Genomic DNA, 21,027 nt, shown 5'->3' on the forward strand with positions numbered 1-21,027 from the left:
AACAAAATTCAGGTCCTCTACAAGAGCAGTGTACACTCCCAACGGCTGAGCCCCTTTCCTGGCTTACGCTTACATTATTTTTAAGTGAAGAAAACATTTTATTTTCTATTGAGTATTGATAACAGTAGATTTGTTTCCTTCTATGGCTGACTTTAAGATTATATGATCACTTTCTAACTTCCCACAAATACCAGACACCAGGACTTGTTTTTAAAAGATACATAAAATTAGCATTAAAAAATAAATTTATTTTAAGTATGAAATAATGAAGAACAGGCACATAGAGAAATTATAAAAAATTCCCAAAATAAGAACAGGAATGAAGACATCAGACACAGATGCCATTCCAGTTACAAACATAAACATTTTCAAAGATATTCCTCCAACACTCTCAAAAGACAAAAGCTATGTCATGACATTTACAGATGCAACAGCCTCTGAAGTCATCAGACTAAAGTGGACATAGGTGATGATAATTACTACTTTAAACCCATGATACAGAATTGTATCAAATTCTTATCTGATATATTAACCATACATTCACTTAAAACACTGAGAACATCATCAATTCATTTTGCATTATGACATCATACTTTATCCCTGTTCCAAACAATGAAAAACAAAACAAGAATATACTTTTCAGACATTAAGTATTCCAATGTTTATCTGTAATTTGTTCAAAGCTTCAGGAACTAACATGTATATGATCATTGTAAACAACACTGTCAATTTAAAAATAGAAACAGTTGGGGGAGAGAGTGCATTTTTGGTCATATGTAACCTGTGACAGAAATACCAAAAGAAGTTGTTGATAATGCAGATTCTACCTGAACTATTACAGACTGTCGAAAAAAGTTCAAAACATACCTGAAATTCTCTGTCTCTACACAAGAAATCACAATTGTTTACTCAGTTTTCCACAGAACTTTTCTCTAGCTAGATTTCTGTCTCTTCTTTCTTTCTTCTTTCCTTCCTTCCTTCCTTCCTTCCTTCCTTCCTTCCTTCCTTTTTCTTTCTTTCTTTCTTTCTTTCTTTCTTTCTTTCTTTCTTTCTTTCTTTCTTTCTTTCTTTTTGGTCTTTCAAGACAGGGTGTAAGTATGTACCACCACTGCCCCAATTCTAGCTAGATTTCTAAATTCTTGTGGTACAGTGATTTGGTCTACTTCATGATGAAAGACAATATTTTTAAAAGATCTTTTAGATCAGTGTGAATGCATTATTTCATGGATCAGGAAAATGCTGCCAGAGAGGGCAAAGGATGTGTCCAGAGAGGGCAAAGGATGTGTCCGGAGTTACCAAGGAAGAAACATGCCCAGGACACAAAACCAGAATTCCTGATCCTGAATGATATTAAGTTCTTTCAGTACATTTTCCAGTGTCAAATTCCACATAATCTATAGTAATTTGATGAAAGAGAATAATATAATATCAAAATAAATCAATGCATATTTTGCCTAAATCAAAGTTGCATTTGCTTCAACCATATTCATTACATGATTACCTTTTCTGTGTGCATGTTTATATTATGGAAATTTTTTGTAAAATTTACAAAATCAAACTATATAAATATTATGGTTGATCAAATGTCATGAATATAAGCTTAAGAATCAAAACATCAAAGACATTTAATTCTCACTGTAAACAAGACACAGTGGTAGGCACTGTGAAAATACACTTGGTCCCATTCACCTTGTCCTGAGTGTGTAAGAGATAGTGTCCACAGAGTACTGACTATACACACTCTGTGGTGCAGCAGATCCTGTTCCCAGCATTCACAGAACATGTGCAAGGGCTGGTAGTCCTCAAACACAGTGGTCAGAGGAATGATCCTAGAAACAGCAGCTAGTATTTCAAGGGCTCTCCTCAGAGCTCGGGAGCTCTCTGAAGTTATCAAAGACTTCCTTATCTTAGGCATCTTCAAGGCAAAATATAGATGTGATAAAAGAAATCATGAGCTAGCCCATAACACAGACGGTGAAAAGTTTCCTTTAAGAGGGTGAAAATGGACAACGGGCATAAAACTGCTATTTGAAGTTGTACTGTATTAGCATTTATCTGTATGAAGGCAGCAGAGAGGACCTCAGATGATGTGTGGGTCTCAGCTCCTCAGCTAACCAGAGTATAATAGATTTAATCTGTGCATAGAACGGTTTTGTTTGTTTGTTTTTGTGGGACAGAACAGGTCACAATACACTGTACGACAAGCATATACGAGATGGGACTCTCCATCCCAGCGCTGTCCGAGTGGGTCCGTGCTTCTCCTGGTATTACGCACTCACACTGTGACCCTGATGTGGTTGGTACGGTGAGGTAATAACTGACTGGGAATGTCCTGGACATGTTTATGTGTGAATTACACACTCTTATATGTCTTACAGGAACTAGACCCCCATAAAAAAAAAACCAAAGCATCCTGAAAAAAAATGTCACGAATGTTACTTTCAGGTGCACACCACACAACTGAACATACACAGTAGAACAGAATGGGAGTGTCAACACGAGGTAAGTAAGGGCATTTTAAGTAAGATTATTGCTTAAATTAACACAAAACAAAATAATATTCAGAATTCATCCAATAACTTTCAAGTGTCTGACAACTCACACAGCTGCCCAAAGATGATGCCACATCCCCATGTTGAGAGGCAGCCACGTTCCCTTCTTCAGAGTGAAGATTCCCACTGTATAGACACCATCGCTTTCGGTTTTTGATCTATCAGACTATCAACTGGTACCTGTAAAAAACAATTGACACTGAGGAGATGTACCACACCCTAATTATGCTATTTAACAGTCGATTGTTGAACTGGCTATAAAGAAATGTTACTGATTAAACAAGAATGGTTTCCCATCTATCCCCTGTACACCCAGAGTACAGCCGTAAAAGTATCTGTTACTTACAGCTTTAATGTCACTGTTTGTAAGCCCGGCGTTTATGTTGTGTCTTTTCAGATCAGACTTGATCAATGCTAAAACAGAAGCACCGAGAGTTACTATAAGCTGATACCTTCTTCTTTTATCTTATAACATTTAACACAAGTTACATAATGCTGTCATATTCAACAGCACTATGGCAGCTGAGAAAAGACCTCAGCCTCTGACTTAATTACAAGTCACCCATCAGCTAACAAAGCCAGGCTGTGAGTAATGGAGATGTAGTAACCAGAGGACTTCAGAATCTCCTCATTTGGGCAGCTGAATGGATGAGAGCACTAGCTAACTGAAATAGAAAAGTCAAGAGAAATATGTACAATGGGAGTACAGCTCTGGGAGGGACGGTTTGAGACGTTTGTATGTTCAAGTGGAAGGTGATGGGAAACACACACATACACACACACGCACACACACACACAGATGTGATAAATAATTGATGTGACTTTTTAAAAAGGTTTCAGAAAGATTGACATATTTTTATTTTATGTATATGGGTGTGTGACTGCATGTATGTCTGTGCAGTGCCAGAGGAGGCCAAAAAAGGGCATCAGATCCTCTGGAACCAGAGCGCTGTGAGCTATTTGGGCGCTGGGAATTGAACCTGGGTCCAGGGCTCTGTCTCTCCAGCCCCAGTATTGCATTTTATGCAGAGTAATGGCACTAACTTTGGAGCCACCAAAATGAAAGGGCAGACTTCCATCCTGAGGGAGCTGCGTCCTGATTCTTATTTCCTGTTTGTTTGTTTGTTTGTTTGTTTGTTTTTCAAGACAGGGTAACCCCTCCCTGTCCTGGAACTCACTCTGTAGACCAGGCTAGCCTCAAAACTCACAGAGATCCGCCCGCCTCTGCCTCCTGAATGCTGCGATTAAAGGTGTGTGCACCATCACCCTCAGCCTTCTCGTCTTATTTTTAACCTCAGAGTTCAAAAAGCCAAGCAGCAGCAATGCACAACACTGAATATGACAACATGCTACACTCACTCAGCACTTACCTGTTAAAACGATGCCTACGAACATCCAGACGCAGAGGAAAATGTTCCCTGCCTCTGGATCATAGTCTGATGTGAGCTTTCCTTGAGCCAATGTGAACAAAATTCCAAATATCTAAAATAAAATATATGAAATCATTTTTATTGAGTTTGCCGTTTTAAAGCAAGTACACTTTCCCCACAGAACCCTCCTTAATGGACTTTCCTTATGATCTGGCTTCTAGAAACAACCCCCAAACAGCAGGATTATTAAACCACAAAGTCGGGGCAAGCTCACTGCTCACTGACCATATATATATACTAATCACCTTGGGCTTTGTGGTTTTGTTTGTTCTGATTTTTGAGGCAGAGTCTCATGTAGCCCAGGCTGGCCTCAAATACACTATGTAGCTGAGACTGGCCTTGAACTCCTGGTCCTCTGGCCTCTGTCTCTCAAATGCTGGCAATTGCTACCTGGTTAACTGTTTAGAGGCAGCAAAGGATTACCTGTGCGGCAGTGTTGAGGAGTCCCGAGGACGTGCCCTCAGACTCAGGGTAAGTGATCTCCACAGCAAACTCAAAGCCCAGGGGAAGGTAACCAGTCATGAAGAAGCTACAAGAGCACAAGACAGGTGGGTTATGAGAGGGGCGGCCAGGCGCACAGACAAGCTCCTCTAATTCACCGACCGCACACCACAGGTGAGCGAGAGCTTTTTTGCTAGAGTTCTGAGGAACAGCATGTTTATACGTGTCTAATGGAACTCTTAGAGTCTAAAACATCAAAAGGACCTTTAGAGAGCCTTTTAAACACTCCTTCAGAATCATGGAAGTAGGGTGTCACCTGACACTTACCCAAGGATCCCGCCAGTAAAGAACACCACGATGATGTGCTGGAGGTTCAGCGTGAACGTGAACATGAGCATCCCAATGAAAGACAGAATGTACACGATCAGAGTCGTCTGCCTGAAACAAAGGCAGAGCTGTGAGCGGCTCCCGCTGCAGAGAATAAGCAGCTAGCTACCACTCTCTCCTCAGGACGACAAACCAGCCTTCCCATCTGTAGATAATGCAGCCAGCTCAACAATAATGTCTCCATAGCAAAGAACTGTGTTTTTGTTTTTTTTGGTTTTTTTTTTTTGTTTGTTTTAGCTCACAATGTAAAAAAGGCAAGATAAAGTCTGTCAGGAGCCCCAGTGTTTCTCAGGGAGGGCTCTTTTCAGATAAGCAACCTACAAAGGCAGAGCTAGGGGTAGAATGTCTGTAAGGCATTCACCTTTTCAATGGTGAAGTGAAGATGACCAGTAAAACAGAACACAGGTAGATCATGGCAAGATTTGCTCCAAGTCTTACTCAGACATGGTGGTACGTGCTGTAGTTCTGGCAGTCGGGCAGCGGAGGCAGGATGATGCCTGAGCTCCAGGCCAGCCCAAGTGATCTAGCGAAACCCTGTCTCTTTAAAGTCAGTAAATCTTTACTTGCGTGCTCTGTGTATACCTGCTGTCACTTACTTGTAGGTTTTGGTGTGATCCAGCCACAAGCCACAGAGGATAGAGCCCACCATTCCAGCTACCACCAGCGTCAGCCCGATCCTTCCAGCATTCACCTCTTCTCCCTAAGATGATTTGCAGGAGATAATCAGATATCTCTAGTTCAAACTGGTAGTTTGTCTTTCCACATAGACACACAGTTAACTAAAGTAATCATATAAAGTTAAGCACATAACAGGGAGACACATTCCATGGGCTAGAGCTGGGTTTCTGGGAAGGGTGGTTTATTGAAGACATTCTATTTTTAAAACAACAGCAACAATAACAACAGATATAAAACAGTGAAAGACAGGGTGAGAGAGGTGGCTCAGCAGTCAAGAGCACTGACTGTTCTTCCAGAGGTCCTGAGTTCAATTCCCAGCAACCACATGGTGGCTCACAACCATCTGTAATGGGATCCCATGCCCTCTTTTAGTGTGTCTGAAGAGACGACAATGTATTCACATACATAAAATAAATAAATAAATCTTTTTTTAAAAAAATGAAAGTAAAAAAGGAAACCCTCCCCGGACCCTCCGTGGCTGTGCTTCCTTGTCAGTAAGACTCTAAAAGCATTTACACAGGAGCAGAGTCAAGGGCATGCTGCTGCACAGTAGACAACAGAGGCCAGACCTTGACGTCGAGGCTTACAGTCCTTACAGGGGCTTGCGCTTTTCCATATAACCGAGTTAGAGTCTTGCCACGATGCCTGTGATATTTACCTTCAATGTGCATCTTACAAATTGGCTTAAGTGTGCTTAATAAAAAGTACGGAGACAGTGACTGCACTAAGTCAGGCTCCAGAGCCTGGAATGGAGCCACGGGAACCACTCTGGCCCGTCTGCCTTCTGTTCCCCAATATTGCTTCCTTCATCGTTTTCCATCTTGAGTTTTACATGGAATGCTGCATTTTTAGAAGCAGACATCAATGTTCGCAAGGCCACACAGTCCTTCATTTTAGGACCATGCTAATGTGAATTATATTGTTAAAGAAAAAGTCTTGGCCAAGCATACAAAATAAAAGTAGAAACTTGACAGGCATGGTGGCACACACCTGTAATCCTAGCACTGGGGAGACAGGTAGGACAGTCACTTCAAGTTCTAGGCCAGCCTGGTCTACACAGTGAGTTTCAGACTAGCCAACACTTCAATGTAAGACTGTCGTCTCAGGAAAAAAAAAAAACTTACCTTATAATATCTCAATATTATTTGATTTAATAATGTTGAAACTGAATAAAATGCTCCAGTCATGATACCTACAAAGGGAAAAAAAAAAGGATAAGCTCACCATTCTATGAAACAACATGGAATCCTATACATGTGTAATATGTAATGCTGTCAGCCTGTGAAGACCGAAGTCCACCGCTACTCCTTGTCAGACAGCGGACAGATGGCTGTATCACTACGTTTACTAGAGAGCTGTGCTAGACTCTCGATCTCCTGCACAGGTGGATCAGAGGTGATGGAACCTTGAAGAGGCGGCAACCAAAGCAAGGAGTTGAGGCACAGCGACTCCTCAGAGAGATTCATTTGGGTCTTACGGAGTGAGTCAGTTATTAGTTGAGGAGGCTTTTATTAAATAAGGCCACCAAACACATTGGCATGAAGTCAAATTCTACCCCCGTCATGATGCTCCCAGGGACTCCTCTCCAGAGACTGAGCAGATGGGACGAACTGGTCTTGAACTTTCAGCCTTCAAAGACATGAGATAAACATACCTCTTTTCTTTATAAAATATTCAACCCTGAGTATTTTGTTGTAGCAACAGAAAATGGAAAATAGGATTTTGTAATACCACATCATTCTGATTCAGGCATGTGGATCACAAACCATATCTCCACATGGAACTATGCACATGACACCCATTCAAGCAACATTCACTCTGCATTTCTCATCAGTCACAGCCAATGGTGGTTAAACGTAAAACAGGGCTCAATGACAGAGTATTTGTCTAGTGTGCACAAGGCTCTTGGTTTGATTCCTGGCACCACACCCTGACTAAACAACAACAACAACAAATCTTTAGGGGGGAAAATCCTCACCATTAACATCACAACAGAATGCTTCCTTCAGAAAATTAACTCCTGTATAAGAGACTTACAAGACGAGTCATACGAGAATAAAAGAACACAGGACAAAAATAAAACAGCTGATTATGAGGAATCACAAATGTCGTCTCAAACCCTGTTGTGCCTTCCCTCCCAGGTGCTAGACTGGTAACCTACCCAAGGTCTAGATTTACTATTTTATCCCCTTTTACTATTAAATACATGAGCACACAAAGACGACAGAGAATAACACACTCATCACTGGTTTCTGTCAGACATTCACGTTGTGCTGTCTTTGGTTCGGACTCCTTTTCTCACTTCTTTCTTTTCCAAAGGTTCTCCTATCCTCATCAGGTGTTTTTAATTCCATGTGTGTATTCATGGACAATTAGAATTATTCTGCATGTAAACTGATAAGCAGTATTCATCTGTACACTGTTATGTGGCTCCCAGGGACAGTTTTCAATGTTGTTCACTGGTATTCTCTACTGTGTAATTGTCCACAGTGTGAATACATTTCAATTCAGGTACCTGGTGTCAATAGACATTTAACATCCCTCCTAGGTTTTCACTATTTACGATAAGACTATAGCTGATTTTAAGATCTTACTCTCAAACACAAGAGTGGGTTTCTCTACATATACCTGCAAGTACAACTTCTACATTCTGGACTCAAAAAAGCACACAGCACATTTAAAAAAAAATCCCTTACATACTTTTGCTTTTAGCTCAAGACTTACGTTCATAACTATTCTATGGAGTTCACGAACTCGCCTCATCAGTGTTTCAGTAGAAAGAGTCTATAATACTCAACGGTCACCAATGGAAACGTGAGGCCACTTACCATAACTGACCAGCAGGAGCACAAAGGGGATGTTTCTGAACAGGTTCCAGATAGAACTCTTGTACGAGTACTCTGCAGGGGGGCTGTCTCGAAGAACCGCCTGCGCCTGACTCGGTGGCAGCAGAGGCTTCTCCTTGAATGCTGTACACATGCACAGAAAGAACCACAGATGACCAACCTACATACAGTACACCCACACACCCCACATAAATAAGTATATGCATCCTTCTCAATGAGAGAACAGGATTCAGTTTAGGACTAAAGATGTAGTAAAAGTCTTTTATGGTGAAGTTCTTTTTTTATCTAAACTGACTTCTAAGTGACAAATTAATTTGGCATTATCCTCTTAGCTCTGCAAACTGAAACTCAGAGATTTGGCCGATTCATCTGAGCTGACTAACCCCAGGCAATGAGAGCATCTTTGCCCACTAACTGTTCTGTTTGTAGTTAACCAGGATCAATGTTTACTATGGCAAGGATTTGACTTTTAAATTCAGTCACTTGGGAGATATCAATACTTCAATTCAGTGACCTTTCCAAGCATCAAGAGGTTTTTGGACAACCATGTCTCCATTACCACAGATCCCAGATGTTCATGTCACCAGTCATCTGAGAGTTCATAAAAATGTACACCTTAGAATTAACAGGGTAAATTCAACAGGTAAAAAGGAAGCATGTGGGGAAAACAATGTTTTCTAAAAGATTATGATTTCACCTTTCTCCTCTACCCTCCTCCTCCCTCCCTCTCCTCAGAGCTCTGACCATTACATGACAAACATCTCCTCCCCTCCCTCTTGTCATTTTTCACTCTTCTCTTTTCTCTTCTCCCTTTTATAACAATTTCTTCTCCTTCTTGGCTGGAAGAGACCTATTTTATTTTCCGTTTAAAGTGGGTTAGGTCTGATATCTCAGGTTGTCCAGTGGAATCATTTGGAAATTTAAAATTAATCCTGATTTTGAGACTCTCTACAAAGTCTAATAAGAAGAATCTCCAGGAAGGAATATGAGACTCTACACTAAACACAAAAATTACTGGATGTTTCCAATACACAGGCATGCTTGAGAGTCACCAGGAAAGAAAGAAATGGTCCTATAACTCCCACAAAATATAATGAGCCATTTCTCTATTTGTTGATGAAAATAGAAAATTAAAAGTTGTTGTTGGAAAAAAGAAACATTAAACACATTAAAACATTTAAAAACATTATGATGTAACTAAAACCAAACTAAGTATACTCTTATTTCAGAGCTCAGAACTAATTGGAAAAGAGATAGAGCTCATAGGTACTTATTTGTAGTGTCCTTACATTGGGTAGACACAAAGCCTTTAGCTGCTTGCATTCCTCTTCCTTTCTCCCTGTCTGATCCTTGCACTGTTAGAAGGCCTCATGTCTGTCCTCAAGTCTCTCTGTATCCTAGTTGGGTGGGAGATCGTTCTCTTTATTACCATAGGTAATAAAAAATGTTCACAGTAGTAAATCAAGGTTTTAGATTGTCAATAACTGTAGTCATGAGTCTCCAGCAAGCCTTAAATCTCTTTCCTAGGTTTAATTTACTATAGCACAATAAGACAAAATGAACCAAATAAAAATTCATACAAAATAAAAGTGATTCTCTCTAATCTTTAACTCCACTGAGATTTACTTTCTGAATACAGGTGTCATCCTTTAGATTCAGAGAGGTAAAATGAAACCTGTACCTGCCACCTTACACAGTTTTGGACTCTGTGCTACACGAAGAAAAAGGAACGAAAGGCCATCTATCTCTGAGTGTTTATTGTTGAACAGCTATCTCAAGGCAGGAAAGAAGACCTTTCTTTTTACATTTGAAGTGCAAACTTTTTCCCCACTAAAAATCTGTGCTAATAAAACAATTATTAAATTTAAATAGCATTACTCTCCAACTGACATTAGCCACCAAAAGCTTCAAGAGCACTGCATTCACACAGCCCCTTCAGTGATAAAGAACCTGCCATCAGGGCTGTTGAGAGCCCTACACAGTGAAGATCAGAGCCCTTTCATTTACTATATGTGACCCAGACAGATGCCATACACTGTCTTATTAGAAAGCAAGCACACTTGTGAATTCTGCTACTATCCTCTTACCATATGTCTCAGTTGTTAGTTCTCCTTCATTAAATGGAAAGAACAGTGACAAGTTGCTATGAAGATCACCCAAAATATGTAAAATGTCATAATTACCAATTACTACACAAAATGTACTGTGTCTTTTGAAGAATGTTTAACGTGAGATGTGATGGTCATGCCTCTAATCCCAGTGCTTAGGAGGCAGAGCCAGGTGTGTCTCTGTGAGTTCTAGGGCAGCTGGTCTACATAGTGAGTTCTAGGATAGCCAGGGCTATATAGAGATCAAAAATAAACGATAAATACATAGTCAGTTTTAAAAAAAAATCAGACTTTGCTCAAGAGCTTGAAATACTTATAGACTAAGTAAAATGTATCTCACTTCACAGCCATGTAGACATCGTGAGTAGAAGAATCGAAAGGTACAATTACACATTCAGTCTACACATTCTTGTGTCTAAGCAGACTAATATTAAATGTTTTTACCTCTGTCGCTCTTGGCGTTGTAGCCCAAGTTTTTAACTGACACACCTGAGTTAAACCATACAGTTTAGCACTGAAGCACACAAACAGATTTTACATTTAAGAACATCATTTCTAAGAGGAAATTTGAATTGAAACAAAAACTAAGGGCAAGTAAAAATGAAAATGCTGTTTGCTGTAGAGACACTCTCTGTGTACTGTGTGGAAGCATCACCTGTTAAAAAAAAAGCCGAGGGCCTATTAGCAAACAGGCAGGAAATAAGAGGTGGGAGTTCCGGTAGAAAGATAGGAACTCTGGGATAGTCAGGCAAGAAAAGATGCCACCCCTGACTCAGAGATGGACCTGTGAACTGAGGGGAGGTAACCAACCATGTGACACACCTAATAGAATAAACGGGTTGCATGAGTTATGTGCTAGTCAGGGAACAAGCCCAAGCTTATGACCTAGGCATTCATTCATACATTAAGAACCTCTGAGTTGTTATTCAAGAACAAAAGATAATAAACCAAGTCATACCTATTTTGCTCTTTTTTCTAACTTTGGAAACTAAAAACCTATTTGTAACAGTTTACACATAAGTATACATATTGTGTAAAAAATTTCAACTACGTCATTTTTAAATTTTATTTTCACGTATATGAGTGAATTCCCTGCATGTGTGTAAGTGCACTACATTAGTGGCTGGTGCCCACAGGGTTCTGAAGAGGGCATCAGATTATCTGGAACTGGAGTTGTAGTTGGTTGTGAGTGAGCTACATGTGCATGCTGGGAAGTGAACCAAGTCTTCCACAAGAGCGACAGTGTGCAAGTGCTCTTAACCACTGAGCCATCTCTCCAGCACTTAATGAGTTACACAGATGTTTACTTTCAGTCACTTGCATACGTGTGATGGGTCTGTGCATATGAATGCACTGCCTATGGAGGTCTGAAAAGAAGTCAGATCCCCTGTAGCTGGAATTACAGGAGGTTGTGAGCCACCCAATGACATGGGATCTGGGTTCATGACAACCTGGGTTCTCTGCAAGAGCAGCAAGTGCTCTCAGTTGCTGAGCCATCTCTCCAGGCCTGTTTATAAAGATGCCTTATATAATTATTCATTTCTTGTGAGGAGACATTCAACTTAAAGACTCAGTAAGACAGAAGCCCGAGGTTTATGTGATTATATATAAATGGCTGAAAGAAAGACACTTTATACTTAAACATATTGTAAGTCTGAGACCCATTTCTCTAAAATGTACATAAGCAATAGTTCCTTCTTCATCAAGCAAAGCAAATGTACCAACTAGAAAAGCAGATTGAAGAGGTTCCCTCACCAGCATAGATTTATTTTAAAAACTTTTGTTAAAATACTAAAACAGTAGGAGGAAAAAATGTGACCTTTTTCAGCAGTGTACATACTTCAAATATATCACTCGCTGATGAACTGCAGACCTAGAAACTGAGAAGCCACCTGCACACATTCATATACTTCAGACGCTACTGAGAGAACATTCTGTTCATTATCTCAAGAAAAATAGCAGACGTGGGCTGAGCTTTCTATATCTGATCCTGCAGCTCACCTACCCAGGCAATCAGATGTTTCTCTGAAAACTCAACCTCATGTCTGGAGATCATAAAACATGAAGTTTTCATTGATATTATAGCCAAGGTAAATTTTTAATATGTAAATCTAAAACCGCTAACTATAACACAGTTTAATTATAAATGTTTATTTAAAAAATGGTGTACGAACTCCATAGTTCTTTTCGTAACCAAATCTATTTAAGAGATACTGAGTGCCTTATAGGCATTTCTCCAGTTACAGCAGCAGCAATATATATTAGATACACCTTGCCTATCTTCTCCCCTGAAATCAAAATTGCTTCCACTTAAACTTAAAAAAAAAAAAAAAAAAGCAGACCTTCCCAAAGCTTCTTCCAAGCTGGTGATGGCTGCTTGCAGCTGACTCTGACTGACTCCTTCAAAAGGCAGGCCAGACGAGAGGACTCAGGGACGCATGATGGCAGCCAGGCTTTGCTGAAGTAGCCCTAACAAGCAGATAGTTGCCACAGTTTGAAATTCTGAACTTCTTGATGCTGCCCAGGATCATTCTACAGGTCATCATTTCTAGACCCAGTTAATTTTAAACTGGGAATCCCTGGGGAAATTTCTTATTAACAGGAAGGAGGTAGCCTATCTGCGTCATTCCAAAGCGTGACAGGAACTAGCTGCAGGCTAGGAAAGTACAGGATACACACCACACAGATGAACATGGGAATGAAGCCAGGCACCATGTTTGAAATGAACACTCACCAAGTTGAGTTAGTAGGGAGATAAATGGGATTGATTAGTCTTTAAACAATTTAGAATGTTACAAAGAAAAAAAACAAACAAACAAATCAAAACGTGTAGTGGGCCATAACATATCCCTAGAGCTGTTCCACTCAGTACCCAGGCAAGAATGCACACCAAGAACAAAACTAAACCAGCATTGGAGACACCATCAGCAGAACTTTTCAGGGTTAGTTATTCTCATATTTGTCATGCACTTATCTAAGCCTTAGGAGAAACAATTCACTTACCAATTACTGTTAAAAAAAACAAAAATGTGGAGACAAATGCTGTTCCGTAAAACATGATGTTGATGTTATGAGCCAGGAGGCCTGTGTTATTCTGTGTGCCCAAGACAGGCACTAAAACAGGTGGCAACAAAAAGCCAACTGCAGTTCCAAGCTGTAAAATAAATAGTCCTGTTAATAGCGGTTAATAGAAGCGAAGAGTAAATGTTGGCATTTAATAGAATATAAAGAGAAACAGTAGTATGTGCACTGTAAACCTGTTAGTCTGTTCTAATGTCTTTGTCACAACTACATCTTCTTTTCAAACTTCTCCCCTATATTTATCTGATATGGGAATAAAGAACACATACGACACAGGGGAAATATTTCCAAATCATATCTAATAAGAAACTAGCATCCAGAATAAAAGAACTTTTACAACCCAACAACAGAAAGATAAGAATCCTAATATTAAATGGGCCATAGACTTGAAAAGACACTTCTCGAAAGAAAGCAAACAGCTGAGGAGAATATATATATATATATATATATATATATATATATGGTCAATACCATGTTGTTAAGGGGCATACAAATAAAAACTACAATGAGACTTCATCTTATATCTACTAGGATGATGAGTGTCATTCTAAGGATAAAACAGCTCTGGTAAGAACAGAAAACAATGGGAGAAACTGTAGTGACACAGCCATTATAGACACAGTTGACAATTTCTTCCCAAGCTTAGTACAGAACTGAACTATGATGTTTCAATTCCACTTGTAGGTGCATGCCTTAAAACTAAAAAAAGGAATAATCAAATAACTACACACGAATATTCACAGCGACCCCATTCACAAATCCAAAACATGGTAATAGCCTAAATGTTTTATCAAACTTGTTCACACATATTATCAAATATGTGTGTGTTCACACAATGAATTATGTTCCTAGGTAAGAACTGATTATACAATGAACTTTGAAAACATGGTTGAGAACTAAGTCAGACACAAAAAGGCTCATATTATACAACGTCATCTATATAAAACAGTCCTCTCAGACAAATCCATATAGAAAGCAATTAGGGGCTGGCAAGATGGTTCAGTGGGTAAGAGCACTTGCCACACAAGCATAAGGACCAGGGTTCTAATCCCAGCATCCCACAATAAGCTTGGGAAGGTCCTGGGCACCTCTGTACTTACAGCAATGGGGGTGGGAGCAGCATGATCCCTAGGGCCTGCTGGCTGACAGCCTAGCTGAAAACCCTGAATTCCAGGTTTATGGGAGACTCCTTCCCCAAAAGTATAAGGTAAACAGTGAGAGAGGGCATCCAAAATCCTCCTCTGGTTTTCAAGTGTGCACTCACCCAACCACCTCTGTCCTACATATATACCTGTATACATGCACACACACATGAAGAAATTTTAAAAAAGAAGAAAAAAAGTAAGTAAATGAGTAATTACAAAGGAATGTAGAAAACTCTGGGGAAATGAAATGAAAAACAGTCATGAGCATAAAAACATATATCTGTAAATATATAAATAATAAGCATGAGAGTGCTGATACGTGGAGAGATGAACAGGATGCAGTAAGAAAGGGAAGGAGTAACTCCATGGAATCAAGAAAGTTGCTCAGTGTTAAAAAACGAACCTGAAGAGAGCTCAGTGGTAGCATGTATGTAATTACGTAATCTGAACAGGAAGAATACTGTAAGCACAGGGAACCAATGTTTCTGCAGAGGCCCTTGTGCAAGTGCAAGTCTGCCGTTGTTTAGGAAACCAAAGAAGACACATTAGAAAGATTTGTAACTCATAGTAAATACTTCACACTGAGTCCTTTAGGAAGCATTGGCAAGCTTAAAGCACCTGTATTCTCAAAGGTTCTTTCTAGAGACCTGAAAGTTAAGAGCTGCCTTTCGGGAACCAGACACACTTAATACTAGCAAGCTCTATTATTACCTTTGGAAAATTATTTCATTCCTTAAAGTTTCAATTTTCCTGTTTATTGAATGGAGAAACTAATAGTTGCTAACTTTTAATATTAAGTTAAATGATACATGCACACAAATCACTGCAATGCCACCAAGCTTGGTGACCGCACACTGCTGCGGAATATTATTATACATGATCATTCCATAAGTGACACTGAAAATGTGTATTTGGTGACAGTGAGCAATTGTACCGTTATAGGAGCCAAGAAGGGATGAGAACACCCTAGGAGAATATAGGAAGACCCAGATATGTGCTGAGAAGAGAGAAGTCCACCGATAAGTAAGTGTCTCCACTTACTGTCCATAAAATTAATATTTCATAGATATGGAGCTGACATTTTTGTTATGCTTAATGAAGCATTTATCTTAAAAATAATTTAGAAAGAAAAAATATCTTTTAAAAAGCATCTGCTGCAGGGCGGTGGCTCACACCTGTAATCCCAGCACTTGGGAGGCAGAAGCAGGCAGGCGGATTTCTGAGTTCGAGGCCAGCCTGGTCTACAGAGTGAGTTCCAGGACAGCCAGGGCTATACAGAGAAACCCTGTCTTGAAAAACCAAAAAAAAAAAAAAAAGCATCTGCTATCTAAACATAAAGAAACAACCAATCAACGTGTCAGTAAGTAATAGATTATTTTGGATACCAAGCAATTAGTTTAAATGACCCTTTCTTTTGCATTTTTAGAAAAAGAAAGTATCTATAATCAAATGGGCACATATATTTAGTCTTTGGGGGCATTTAAACGATTATCTTGACCCAAGTGAGACTTGAAGTAAGAAAGTAACATTCTCTGGTTACATAGTTGCATGTAACAATATATATATATATATATATATATCTCAAGGGTTATAGTTGTTTTTTTTTTTAAACTAGATTTCCTTCAACTGAATGAATATGAAGCATCTTTTACAATGGTGACATTTACAGTGGTGACAAAAACATCAGGTGTCACAAGTACCCTCTAGCAAAATTTTAAATTACTATAACAAGCCTAAAATTAACAAATGCAAACAAAATAGTGCTGTGACTCATTTCGGTGTTTGGAAGCCTGAAGCAAGATTGTCAAGTTTGAGGCCTGCCAGAGGGACACAGTGAATTCCAGACCAACTGCTCCTAACAGACTGGAAGAAACCATTTAAAATAAATGAAATAAATAAATAAATAAATAAATAAATAAATAAATCACACACACACAAAACCTTTTACCTACTATTACTTCTGGAATTCTAGTGGCATTTGAATTTATGATGGTAGAAAAAACAAGATCATTTGTTTTTTGTTTTTTTTGTTTTTTTTTTTTTGGTTTTTCAAGACAAGGTTTCTCTGTGTAGCCCTGGCTGTCCTGGAACTCACTCTGTATACCAGGCTAGCCTCGAACTCTCGAACTCAGAAATCCACCTGCCTCTGCCTCCCAAGTGCTGGGATTAAAGGCGTGCGCCACCACCGCCCGGCAACAAGATCATTTGTTAAGGGAGTCTTGACTATTATCCCACTAACTAGTCCATGACCAGTAACTTACCTTCCACTGTCTTACTGTTATGAACTAATAGCTGGACTCAGTAATACTGCCAAGTCTTTATCACCAGAGCATTTACTGAACATTCACTTCTGCGTGTTCAGTAGGTGCCAAGCTGGGCTGACTACTAGTTACAAGGAAATCAGAGCTGTCCCAAGGACATTTAACATGGAATCAAACTTCCCAGATCTCAAGACCTTTCTTCTCCAGTGGCGACAAAAATACCTGAGATCTCTTTCACCCTCAAAGTTTCCAAGCGTGCCCGTGTGTGCGCCTGTATCTAGTAGGCCAGAGGGCAACCTCGGGTGTCCTTCCTCAGGAGCTGTCCTCCCCACCAGTCAATGCTGGCTGGGAATACAACCTGGAGGCACCCTGCCCGGCTTTTCTAGAGGTGCTGGAGCTCAATCTTCACGCTTCTATAGTATGCACTTTACCCACACCGACCGTCGCCCCAGTCCCGCCTTTGACTTCCTACCAGCCTGAGAGGATCCTAGTATCTAGTCGTTCCAGTCTTTACCTGATTGCCCAGCACCGCCGTGGCACAAGCCGTCGACACCTCCTTGGGTCCAAACCAGACCGAGGCGACGGGGGAGGGCAAGCCCAGGATGAAGACCTGGGCCACGGAGCACAGGATCTGTCCCAGCATGGTGACCCAGAAGAGATGCCGCTGCACGCTGCCGCACTTGACCCAGGCGCCCAGGCAGTTGAGGCCGGAGCCCAGCAGCGCCGTGAGCCGCAGGCCTCGCGTGTCCAGCAGCCAGGTGGCTGGGAAGATGAGGGGCACGTAGGCCACCATGTACACCATGGACAGCCAGTCGATGTGCAGCGGCGACACCTGGTAGTAGTCCTGGAACACGTTGCTGATGCTGCTGTATTGGATCCACTGGAAGGCGTTCACCAGCGAGTAAAGGCTGAAGATGAGCAGCACCACGAAGCGCCGCGGCGATAGCGCCGTGCGCGAGGGGCGCTCGGGGCATGGGACGTCCTCCCCGCCGCCCGCGGGCAGCAGCCGAGCCTGGGTCTCCTCCTCCGCCGCTATCAGGGCTTGCGGGCCGCTCGGGGCTCCCGCGATGAGCGGGCCGAGCCCGGGGCCTCCGTTCAGTGCTTCAGGCCCGTCATGAGGCTCCACGCGCGCCTCCCCGTCCGGGGCGCCCCTGGGCACTGGAAGGTATCCCTTCTCCGGCGGGTGCCCGGGCGCCACGGCCGGCCCCACCTCGTCGTCGGGCCGCGCCATGCCTCCCAGCTCCCCGCCCCGCCGCCCCTCAGTCCTCCTTGCCGGCTCCTAGGTCCCACCAGATGCAGGGCACTTGCCCTCTCCGCTTGCTAAGTGAAGCTGAGCTCCAGGCGCCCGGCTCTTGCCCGCTGTCCCCGCCCCCAGGGCATCTCATATCACGTAATGCGACTTTCCAGCCAATCATTGAGCTTTCAGCAGGTCGGAAAGCCAATCAGGGAATTGCCGAGAAGAGGGGCGGGGTCAAGCGTGTGAGACTGTAAGAGGAGACCTAAGCAGGCGTTCTCCTCTCAGTGGTTCCTGGAGCTACCAGGCCTCTGCCTACGCTCGCTCTGCAGAGAGTAGCCTAGGGTTATCTCGGAAAGAGAGTGCCGGAAAAGGTTTCCGTCCGCCCAGAGAAAGGCTTCTTCAGAAGCAGGCCCTTGCATGGATGGAGGCAGGCGGCTCCTTCCACGCAGCAGACCGAAGGAGGTGATGGAGAGGTGCAGCCCCTGCCTGCCTCCTGTTCCCCATCAGTGACCAAAGTCTTTATGTAGGCTGACCGTGGACTCGGCACATCTTGGGACCGGATGAGGACAGAGCTCCGGAAGCTTCGGGGTCCTACTGGGCCTCAAAGTCAGCCTGCTACCCTTTGGGAAACTGTGTGTGCAAACACGGGGTGCCCGGTGTTAAGATATACTCACTCTCCCGCCCTCCGTTACTCCTTTTTAGACAGGGTCCCATCCGGGACTCTGTGTAGGCAGGTTGACCCGAATTCATGGAGATCCACTTGTCTCTGCTTCCTGAGTGTTGGGATTAAAGACGCAATTCACCAAGCATGGCTGTGGCGCTAATGAACTCACAGTGTCTGCAGCTGCCTTCACAAGGACCTGCACAAGACTGAGCCCATAAACCTTCAGTCACAGCGAGATAGGAGGACTATTAACAGTTTGGGTGTACAGAGGGAGAAGGCATTGTCTGTGGTGATACAGCCACTGGAGAGTTACTCGTCTGTGAATAGCATAAAGTTTTGTTGTTGTTGTTGTTTTATTTTGTTTTGGGGGGGTTGAGGCAGGGTTTCTCTGTATAGCCCGGGCTGTCCTGGAACTCACTCTGTAGACCAGGCTGGCCTCGAACTCAGAAATCTTCCTGCCTCTGCCTCTCAAGTACTGGGATTAAAGGCATGAGTCACCACTGACTGGCCACAAAGTATTTTGTAAATTAATTCATTTCTTTAAGAAAAATAAAGCTTGTATAGAGCGCGACGCTCAGTGAGTAACGTCTCTTGTTGCCAAGCCTGCAAACCTGAGTTCGATTCCTCAGCACCTACAGAGTTGTCCTCTGACCATCACACAGGACACACACGCACACGCACGCACGCACGCACACACACACACACACACACACAATGATAAGGGGGAAAAAAGAGAAACCTTGTAAATTCTTCCCAACATGACTTTGTAGATGTTGCTTTGGAGATTGTTTTAGATTACTGAGTAACTGAATTAGATTAGAAGCTTGAGAAACTGTGTTAGATTATTGAGTCTCTGAATGAAAAATATGACTAAATGGGGAATCCAATGGATTTCGTCTGTACTTAAAGCGTTTATTTTGTGAATTTATAAAAATATGAATTGTGTTTTTGATGCTCAACACAGTTTATCTTACGTATTCGTAGATGTTAATGTTCTCAGGCACTGTGGAGTCTGTGAGGGTTTCTCAGTAAATAAATAAACAAACAAGCAAACAAACATATTCAAGCTGCCCACATGCCTATAGTCCCAGTTATTTGGAGGCTAAGGCAGAAGAATCGCTCAGGCTCACAGATTTAAAGGTAGCCTCACAGCCTGGCCAACATAAAAGGATCGAATTGGAAATTTTTATTTACTTGAGTTGTTGTTTTGTTTGTCATATGGAGTCTCATATTACCTAGACTGGCCTTAAACGAAGGAGCTCTCTAAGGAGCAGAGGATAATCTTGAACTCCTGATCCTCCTGCCTCAGCCTCCCAAGTACCGAGACTGCAGACATGTACCATCAGATTCAGTTTTATGCAGTGTTGAAGGGCAAACCCAACACTTCCTGCATACCAGACAGCCACTTTAGCCTCAGAGCTACGTCCCAGGCCCAGCCTGCTTTTAAGAACACAAATGTTCAGAAAGGGGAGCCAAGGGTTGAATGTAGTATACCTTTCTGGAGTTGTCCAGGCATTTAGATTATTTGCAAACTCACTACCTGTCCCAAACTGGCAAAATATAGTGGATATGACTCCCCTATAATCTGGTGAGAATTGGAGATTACTACTCTTGCTCTCCTTCTCATGTGCCCTTCTTGCACATGACAAAGTTCTGTTTATAACACTGTAACCATACACAAAGTCTTTTACCTAAGGAGTCTGTAGGAGTGGAAAGGGCCATCATAACTGAGGACAGGCTATGTTGATGTGGGGGATGGGAGGCCCCCAGACAGGATCACTCTACATAGCCCCGACTGTCCTGAAACTCCCTCTGTAGATCAAGCTAGCCCCGAACTCACAGAGATCCTTCTGCCTCTCCCTTCTGAGTGCAGAGATTAAAGACATGTACCACCATGGCTGGTTATGTGGACCTAAATTCTACCTTTAGTTTTTCATTAGCTGTGTGACCTTGAGTACTTAACATAGCTATTTTGTAATAGGATGTCAGGATCCTTTCTGGGACTACTGTGATGATTAAAAGATTCAACAATACTTGGTAGGCTCTCTGTGTTTAGTAAATAATCTAGTGTGGGTGGTAAATATCAAGCTTCAAAGGCTAGGGTTCAGATCCCAGCTTTTGAAGTTTTTGCCTATATGGTCTTGGAATAATCTCTCTCTCTCTCTCTCTCTCTCTCTCTCTCTCTCTCTCTCTCTCT

At 41.8% G+C, this 21,027-nt stretch overlaps 1 protein-coding gene across 2 annotated transcripts; it reads right to left on the minus strand.

The window, feature by feature from the left end:
• Positions 1–1,032: 1,032 nt before the first annotated feature.
• Positions 1,033–18,245, minus strand: Flvcr1 (feline leukemia virus subgroup C cellular receptor 1). 2 transcript variants are annotated; one of them, XM_028760078.1, is made up of 10 exons: positions 17,444–18,245; positions 13,446–13,596; positions 8,317–8,457; positions 6,613–6,680; positions 5,407–5,510; positions 4,751–4,861; positions 4,406–4,511; positions 3,923–4,034; positions 2,899–2,966; positions 1,033–2,732 (listed from the first exon to the last, which is right to left on the minus strand). In XM_028760078.1, exons 1-10 carry the CDS (start codon positions 18,158–18,160, stop codon positions 2,661–2,663), a joined length of 1,650 nt encoding a protein of 549 aa, XP_028615911.1. In that variant the 5' UTR covers positions 18,161–18,245; the 3' UTR covers positions 1,033–2,660. The 2 variants fall into 2 exon arrangements, with proteins under 2 accessions (XP_028615911.1, XP_028615917.1); XM_028760084.1 differs by lacking the exon at positions 13,446–13,596.
• Positions 18,246–21,027: the final 2,782 nt, after the last annotated feature.

This window comes from Grammomys surdaster, unplaced genomic scaffold (genome assembly GCF_004785775.1).
Source record: "Grammomys surdaster isolate TR1022 unplaced genomic scaffold, NIH_TR_1.0 130, whole genome shotgun sequence".
Taxonomy (NCBI): domain Eukaryota; kingdom Metazoa; phylum Chordata; class Mammalia; order Rodentia; family Muridae; genus Grammomys; species Grammomys surdaster.

Bases quoted from the DNA above. Each gene is read 5' to 3' on its own strand.
- Flvcr1 (XM_028760078.1), bottom strand. From the start codon at position 18,160: ATGGCGCGGCCCGACGACGAGGTGGGGCCGGCCGTGGCGCCCGGGCAC. The intron at 8,458-13,445 runs GTAAGTGAATTG...GCATGTGTACAG, and splicing joins GTTTTTTTTAACAGTAATTG to CATTCAAGGAGAAGCCTCTG. The intron at 5,511-6,612 runs GTAAGTTTTTTT...AAATCATCTTAG, and splicing joins TAATATTGAGATATTATAAG to GGAGAAGAGGTGAATGCTGG.